This window comes from Pithys albifrons, chromosome 7 (assembly GCF_047495875.1).
Source record: "Pithys albifrons albifrons isolate INPA30051 chromosome 7, PitAlb_v1, whole genome shotgun sequence".
Taxonomy (NCBI): domain Eukaryota; kingdom Metazoa; phylum Chordata; class Aves; order Passeriformes; family Thamnophilidae; genus Pithys; species Pithys albifrons.
This window is the reverse complement of record NC_092464.1, coordinates 18,742,879-18,750,849: the sequence shown is the minus strand read 5'-3', so window position 1 is coordinate 18,750,849 and position 7,971 is coordinate 18,742,879. Positions and strand designations below refer to the sequence as shown.

The window sequence follows — 7,971 nt, the reverse complement described above, 5'->3', positions numbered from 1 at the left end:
ATGAGAACGTAATCAAATCCAGTGTGCACAGGTCATGTCATCGTCCATGGACAGAGGCTTAGCTATGACTTCATTTATATCACAGACGAGGCTTAAAGACATGGCTTAATTTTAGGACACTACAGGCACTAATAAACCAAATATCAACGATCGTGGTAAGACCCGTATTTTAGATCAGGTCTCTCCTGTCGTTATGCGGAGGTTTATACGAGGCCCTGCATTTTCCAGAGGGGCTGCAAGGGACGAGCAGCGACTCGTGCCGGGATAATGAATGACCGTGATGAACTTTATCCCGCCCGGCCGCGTGCCCGGAGTGGGGGCGGGGCTCCGTGACGTCACGCTCCCGGTCCCGCCCCCTCCCGCGCTCCCGCAGCTTCCAGAAGGGCCGTGGCGCGCGGGGGGGCCGGGCTGGTGGCGCAGTCGGAATTGCCGCGGCCGCGGGGCCCGGGCGGGGCGGGGCCGGCGGTGATGCCCTTGTTTATTTTTACCCGGGCGGTTCATCCTCCTCGGCAGCCCCAGCGCGGCCCCCACCGCCGCTCCCCGCCCCGGCTCCGACGGCGCCGCCTATAAAGCGCCGCCCGCGGGGAGCCAAGGATGCAGCTCTACAGCTCCGTGATCACCCACTACCCGGCGGGCGGCACCTCCGCAGCTGCCGCGGCCTCGCCGAGCTCCGCCGCCGTCTTCAAGGTCTCCTTGTCGCCGGGACCCTCCGCCGCGGAGGCACCGAGCGCCACCGACGCCGCGGGCCCCAGCGCGGCCGCCGAGAGCCCCGCCAAGGACAGCTTCGTTCCCGCGGGGGGCAGCAGCAGCGCCGCCGCCATGCCCGCCTTCTCGTCCTGCCTGGAGGTGATGCCGAGCGGCCCTGCGGCGGGCCCGGCCGGGCGGCCGGCGAGCGGCCCGCAGTTCAGCTCCTGCGCGCAGGTCACCGTGAGCCGCCGGCGGCCGCTGGAGCGGATCGTGCCCATCCGCATCGTGCAGCGCGCCGAGGCCGCCGGGGAGCTGGTGCCAGGCTCGCCCCGCAGCCGCACCTGGCTGGAGGGCATCCTGGAGAGCGTGCGGCAGGCCGGGGCCGACGGCGAGGCCGCGGCCGAGGAGCCCAGCAACCGCAGCCTGCGGCTCAGCGAGCACTGCCAGGCGCTGCAGGCGGCGGCCGCCGGCGCGCAGCCCGGGCTGGTCCCCGGGTGCGGCCCCGCAGAGCGCAGTGGCGGCCCCGCACAGCCCGCGGGCCCCGCGCCCGCAGAGGAGGAGCAGGAGGCGGCGGGTCCCGAGATGCGGCGGGCGTCAGGCGGCAGAGCGGAGCGCAGCGAGAAGCTGGCGTTGTACTTGGCCGAGGTGGAGAAGCAGGACAAGTACCTGCGGCAGAAGGGCCGGTTCCGCTTCCACATCATCCCCGACGGGAACTGCCTGTACCGCGCCGTCTGCAAGGCAGTGTACGGGGACCAGCGGCTGCACGGCGAGCTCCGCGAGCAGACCGTGCACTACATCGCCGACCACCTGGACCACTTCAACCCTATCATCGAGGGCGACGTGGGAGAGTTCCTCATCGCCGCCGCCCAGGACGGGGCCTGGGCAGGCTACCCGGAGCTGCTGGCCATGGGGCAGATGCTGAACGTGAACATCCACCTCACTACGGGCGGCCGGCCCGAGAGCCCCACCGTTTCTACTATGGTTCACTACCTGGGGCCCGAGGACCCGACGCGACCCAGTATCTGGCTGAGCTGGCTTAGCAACGGGCACTACGATGCTGTGCTGGACCGCATGTGCCCCAACCCAGAGTACGAGGCGTGGTGCAGACAGACTCAGGTACAGCGCAGACGGGATGAAGAGCTGGCCAAGTCCATGGCAGTGTCCTTGTCCAAGATGTACATTGAGCAGAATGCCTGCTCATGAGACCACTTGGGCCACAGGCTGGGAGCTTTGCTGCAGGGGCTGAGAGAGAGAGAGAGAAGGTGTGCTGGCTGTGATGGTGATGCCTTAATCCTTAATGAAGCAGCAGCACCCCAGACTGAGGACTGTAGAATGTGGGGGATAAATACAAATGTATTTGTAATATTCTGTTGTAAAAAGTTAGCCTCGGATTATTTGCAAGCAGATTTCTCTGTGTATGTTTTTGTTTCCCCTCCCCACTATTTTCTATAAGAATGTATTTTTTGCACACTATTTTTAAACTGTTACCTCCATCTTCTACATCGTACATTAGTATCTGGCTTTCAGCTGTACAGCCAAAAATATTTGTAAACAGTTTTTGTAAATAAGGCTTATGATGTAACAGCTATTTTTTGCTGTGTTTTTTACCCATAAACCTTATATTTTTACCAGATGAAGTGGATGTAAAACTGACCCCCCCCAAACTGATGAAAATATTGTGGGTATTTTCTTGCAAAATTAAAATAATGGCTTTTGTAAAAGTGCATCAAAGTAAGAACAGACTGCTTTTAGGAACAGTTGCTTTCTCTGCCTGGAGCACAGAACAGGTCCTTTGAGCCAGTTGGAATGCAGCTACACGTGAACAGCACAGGGAGCAATTGACTCTTCTGTATTTAATTACTGTTTTGAGTAAACTGGCCTCTTGTTGCCTGGTTGGCTCACCCTCTGCTACATTTATATTATTTATCTTTAATAACAGAACATTAACTTGCAATAGAATGTTGTGACTAGATAATAGTCTCCTGCTTTGGCAATAATTGCCTTGGCTGCACCTCAGTGTTTGTGTTCTTGTTTCTGGGGTTATGGTGTCTTTTGTATAAGCCCTGCTTCTTTTTTGGCACCGGTATTGCTCCAGCAAATCATTATCTGATCACAACATTTTATTCACTTGATGTTATTTTCTAATCAAGAAATCAGGAAAGGTATTCTATGTTATGGTTAAAAGAAGTATTTAAACTGAGGTTTGTATGGTTTGCTGGGTCAAACATTTAAATGTTTCCAATCTGAATTCTGTCTCTTCTACTTTCTGATTAACTTGTTAGGTATATTTATTAAGTAATGCAGTTTGTACTTTTTTATTTTGTAATATATTGTGATTTGGGAATTTATACTGTATTTGTATAATAGGACTATTCACAGCTAAAATGGAATGAATAAAGAATATAATTTTACTTGTGCTCCTTTTTTTTCTACCCTCTGTGGTAAAGGATTGTGTGTGGATTCACAGGACCCCCTTACTTATTTTCCCATATGAACAGGTGGGAAGAAAGGGCATAGTACTTTACAAATGTTAACCACTGGTAATTCTGGTGTCTGTCAATATGTGAAAGAAATGCAAGTATTTGTAGACCATTGAATACCTGTAATTATATTTTTACTGCAGGAGATCTTCGTGTATTTTTGCCAATGGGAAACATTTTTCTATATTAATATGCCTTAGAGTTCTCAAGCATAGTACCTGAGCTGGTAATAGCAGTAGTTGTGATGAGCCCAGCTCTCTGTGGGACAAGTCACACTTGGGCTTGGACACCGGTAGTCGGTAATCTCCACTCTGTGCTAGTCCCAAACTTGAGATTTGTCCTGTCACCAGTGATACCTCAGCACCTTCTTGTTACTTGAACAGCGGTAGTGTCATAAGGAGATCCAGCTTTTTTACTCCCCTTACAAGATGGAAATGCCTTCGAAGTTGTTAAACAGTGTGTGTGTGCATGTGCCTGTAAGTCAATCCCCAGTCTCAAAATACTAGAAGGCCTCATCCTTAAACAACAGGAGGGTACTGGGTTGAAATTAAAATTAAAAAATAATAGCTGAAATGCATCAGTCTTAATTGAGCACAGGCAATAAAGAGCTGCAGGATTGATTGTGTGTGTATTTGGTACTGGATGAGTCATAGGCATGCAGATAACTTTAAGGAATTGAAAAAAATGGGGTTGCTCATTTATCTAGTTTGCAAAGACGTTGAGGGTGCGTTGCTGAAGCATGTAGAAAGACTTTTTTTCAGCTTGCATTACATACTGTAAAAGGAAATTACAAAAATGGCATTTGAGGTGTTTCAGGCACATGGAAAGTGAAATGTTTTTTATAGCTTGTAGTTCAGCTGAGACACTCAGTGCAGGTGCAAGCTGGCGCTGTCTTCCTTGAAAAGGAGTAGAGGCAATTTCATGGAGTAGTTTTATAGAGGCAATGTTCGAATATGGACAGAGCTTTGCAAAACTGCTTGTAACGTTGCTTGCCCCCAGCAGCAAAAGCAGAGGTGGAAGGAAAGTTTTCCCTTACTGTAGTCTGTTCGAATAAACAATTCCAGTAACAAGGGAAGGGCAAATATTGTCCTTGCTCATAATTTCAGTGCCTGATTATTTTAACCTTGGCTAATCACTTGCATAACCCAGCTAATCCTTAGACCCGTCTGCGGACTTTGGTCAACAGACTCTTTATTATTGACAATAAGCAAAAAGTAGAGCTTGATTTTCCATGTGCACTTGGTAAAAAATGCTTTAATTCTAAACAAGGCAAATGTGAAGTTGAGTCTGTGGGAGCATAACTTTCATGATGCCATCTTTCCTTGTATTTTGTAACACAGTTGAATTAGTTGACATGCTGGATGCTTCATTTCAGGAGTTTCTTAGGTGGCCAAGATTATGACACTCTGTCACTAAATACGCAATGGCTATGTTAGAGTTTTCATGTGTGTTTGTTATGTAAAGAAAGTTTTGAAGGAACTGAATCAGTTTACATTGAATGCATCCCAAAATAAACGAGATGGGCAACTGGGGAAGGGAAGATTTGTGTAAGTATTGTTTTCCATCTCAGCAAATGGTTTGCTCTTTGGAAAGTGCATGACACTGTGCTTAATAACTTTCTTAGGACACCTGGAAGTTGTCTAATGCCAGCTACTGGGTTTTATCTGTCCTGTTGTATTTGGCTGGTACATTACACGTGTGCAAGATAAATCTGTTACGTTGATGTCACTTGTAAATAAAGGTGTATTTCAGTACTCCATGTGTGTGTACAAAACCACCTGAATCCAAATATTTCTTCTGTCTGCTTTTGCATTTATTATGTTAGAATTAGTTCATAAGTTTTTTGAGGATAAATTCCTAATTTTGGTTTAGTGATTTGTCAGTCTGCACATGCATGGATTCTGAATCCAAGCAAAAAATGATGTCAGATATCTCACAACAGAGACAAGTACCTGGCATTAACTGGTTTTTTGCTTATACTCTTTCATACTTATTTAACAGTTTATTGATATGCATTGATAAGTGTTCCTAGGATGCTGGTGCAAAATGATATGAAATGAAAAAAGATTACTCAGCTTCAGTGTAAAAAGATTGTCCCATTTCTGAGTGGCATGGTCGTGTGAAAGCATGTAGCATACGGTGAGATTGTGAGTAACTATTTGAAAGGACATCAGCTCTGCCAAATGCAATTCTATAGTCATCACAACTTTTTACTAATATGCACTTCAACTTATAATATACACATGCATTTTATTTGAAAAAAGAAGTGGCTTTTGTATTTTCTGTTCAGTTTTAGTTTAAAATACTTTATAAGTAAGTTTATAGTATTAATGGATAAAAATACAGGAATGCGGCATTATATAGTAATTCAGCCACTTTTCCCCGGAGTTAGTATCTAAAATCTGTTAATACAAGGAAACTCATACATAGTATTCGCACTGCAAATCAGTGGAACTAAGCCACTGTGAAGTTCCAGGTTTCTGTTGCATGAGTGGTTATTATTCCATGTGCTCATACATTTGTCCTAATTACTGAATAAGATCAGGTCTCCCTAGAGAGAAAGTGAGTGTGCAATTGTAGTGGCATGATGCATGTATGTATGAAGAACTCTTCTTTCTTGTGTGATCTTAAAAATTGGCATTTCCTGCATTTTTTGTGTGTACTTTTAAGCCATTATGATTTTAATCATATTTTTATTTCATAGAGTTTTCACTAGAAATTGTAGAAAACAAACTGTTGTGCCCTTCCTATAAGGTATGGTTAATAGTGGTTGAACCTTCAGCAGCGTAGCAGAGGTAAGCTGTGCAGTGCCATCTGCAGTGAAGAAGACTACTGGAGGAGGAAAGCTGGAATTGGAATCTGGTTGTGAAGAGGCACAGGTTGCCTCCTATCCTTTCATCTCACTTGCTCACCTGCATCCCCAGTGCAGAGAGATCCTGACTTGCTGTGGTGGACAGTGGGCCTGTGTCATTGGTCTGGTGACAGGGAGTATCAGGCTCACTGTTGCTGCTCATTGGTGCTTAGTTATGAAGTTCTTATCCTGCCAAGCTTTTGGGGGCTGCAAATTAAGGGATGCAACACTCATCAGAAGAAAATGAAAAGGATTTCACAGACGAAGACATGGCATTTTTCTTTGTGAACTTACATTGCTGAATTTCAGAGTTACAATGTGGTTGAATATCAAAATGGTTCGCAAAGATCAAGATAATTTCAAAAGTCATATAATGAACATTAGAAGCTTTTTGAGACTTCAATAATGCTGAAATAAGTCCCCCCCGCCCCATTAATTCATAATTACATTAACTAAACCATATTATTTTCACAGTTACAAGGATCCAGCATTTTTTCTGCACAAAACTTCTTTTTTTGCTCACCATGAAACTTCATTTTTCAGCTATTTAACTAACAAGCCTTTCTGAGCAAGAAAATGATGGCTTTAGATCTCTGGGTGGGATTTGGAATTTATTAAGCTCTGTCAACGCAATATTACTAAGTGCAATACTTCTTCCTGTTGCTGTTGTTGTACTCAAGTTTATATGTCTGCTTGTAGAAATAACATTATCTTTGGAACTCCAACTGAGCTTCTTTTGATGTTTTTTTAGAGAGAAGAGGAGTCAAAATGTACTCCTTTTGTAAATAAATAATACAGTATGTTTTATATCTAAATTCTCTGTCTTCCATGTGAATTAAAGATTGAGATTTGACTAAGCAATTAAGCAGTTAACTAATGTGTTTATGTGACTTGTTTGCTTTCCTACCAAACTTCAGCTCCACTGGATTAGGTTACTCAGAGGGACTGCCCTTTCCTTTTGTGGCTGAAGGTAGGAGCAATGACAAAATTATTTTCACATTAATAACTGACACAATTCCTTTAACTGCTGCAAACCCTACCTGCAATCTTTCATTTTGTTTTATGTTAATATTTGTTGTCAATTATTTGCCTGTTTAACCTTAGAAAGTAGTTATGCTGTAAACCGAAGCCTAATTAAATAAGGCATTTGAATGAGTTTAGAAGTTTACAACTGTTTTGCTGCTAATGTATAGTTGAGGGGATGATGGTGCCCAAAATGAAGATGTTGTGAAAGAACTTGTTTTGCTCTGAAAGAGGGTTATGTCAGCTTATAGATCAGCATTGTGACTGCTGATGTAAAAGCTTTAATGTGCATTCATTTATTATTTCTTAAAGCTATAATGTCTCACAACAACTCACTACTAAGCTGAGAATGGAGACATGAGAGACTAATACTGGTAGAATAAAATGAAAAGAATATTCTGCTATTAGGAGCCAGGAAATATAATTGCTTTTTTCATTTATCTCCCACCATGTGTAGCATCTAGTCAAAGAGAGCTGTGGCTTTAGGTAAAGAATGTGCACATGGACTGCATCTTTTGTGAACTGGTAAGTTGAATACATGTAGAATAAGATCTTTTACTTCAGATTTATACCCATAAAAGCAGTACATAAGAAGTTGGCTAAATGACTACCTTTTATACTGTAGAGCATTTTGCACAACAAAGCTTCAGTTTCACTGGGACTTTGAAGGGAACCAGCATTACAACAGCACATGTGTTGCAGGTGTCTGAAAGCATCGTCTCTGCTTTTGTTTCATTGGGATTTTGATTTTTTTTGTTGTTTGTCTTTTTTTAATGCACTTTATCTTATCAGGAAGTAAATATTTATGGATGTTTTGTCGATTAGGTTGCTTCCTTTTGGAAATACACACAGTAATTAATGTAAAACATTCATATGAATGTGATTCCTAGTAGATTTCCATTTCAGCTAGTATTTTACAGCAGTTTCCCT

At 44.4% G+C, this 7,971-nt stretch overlaps 1 protein-coding gene across 1 annotated transcript; it reads left to right on the top strand.

Moving 5' to 3' along the window:
• Nucleotides 1-380: 380 nt before the first annotated feature.
• Nucleotides 381-3,098, top strand: OTUD1 (OTU deubiquitinase 1). The gene has a single exon (XM_071560653.1). The coding sequence runs from the start codon at nucleotides 595-597 to the stop codon at nucleotides 1,888-1,890; it is 1,296 nt and encodes a 431-aa protein (XP_071416754.1). The 5' UTR covers nucleotides 381-594; the 3' UTR covers nucleotides 1,891-3,098.
• Nucleotides 3,099-7,971: the final 4,873 nt, after the last annotated feature.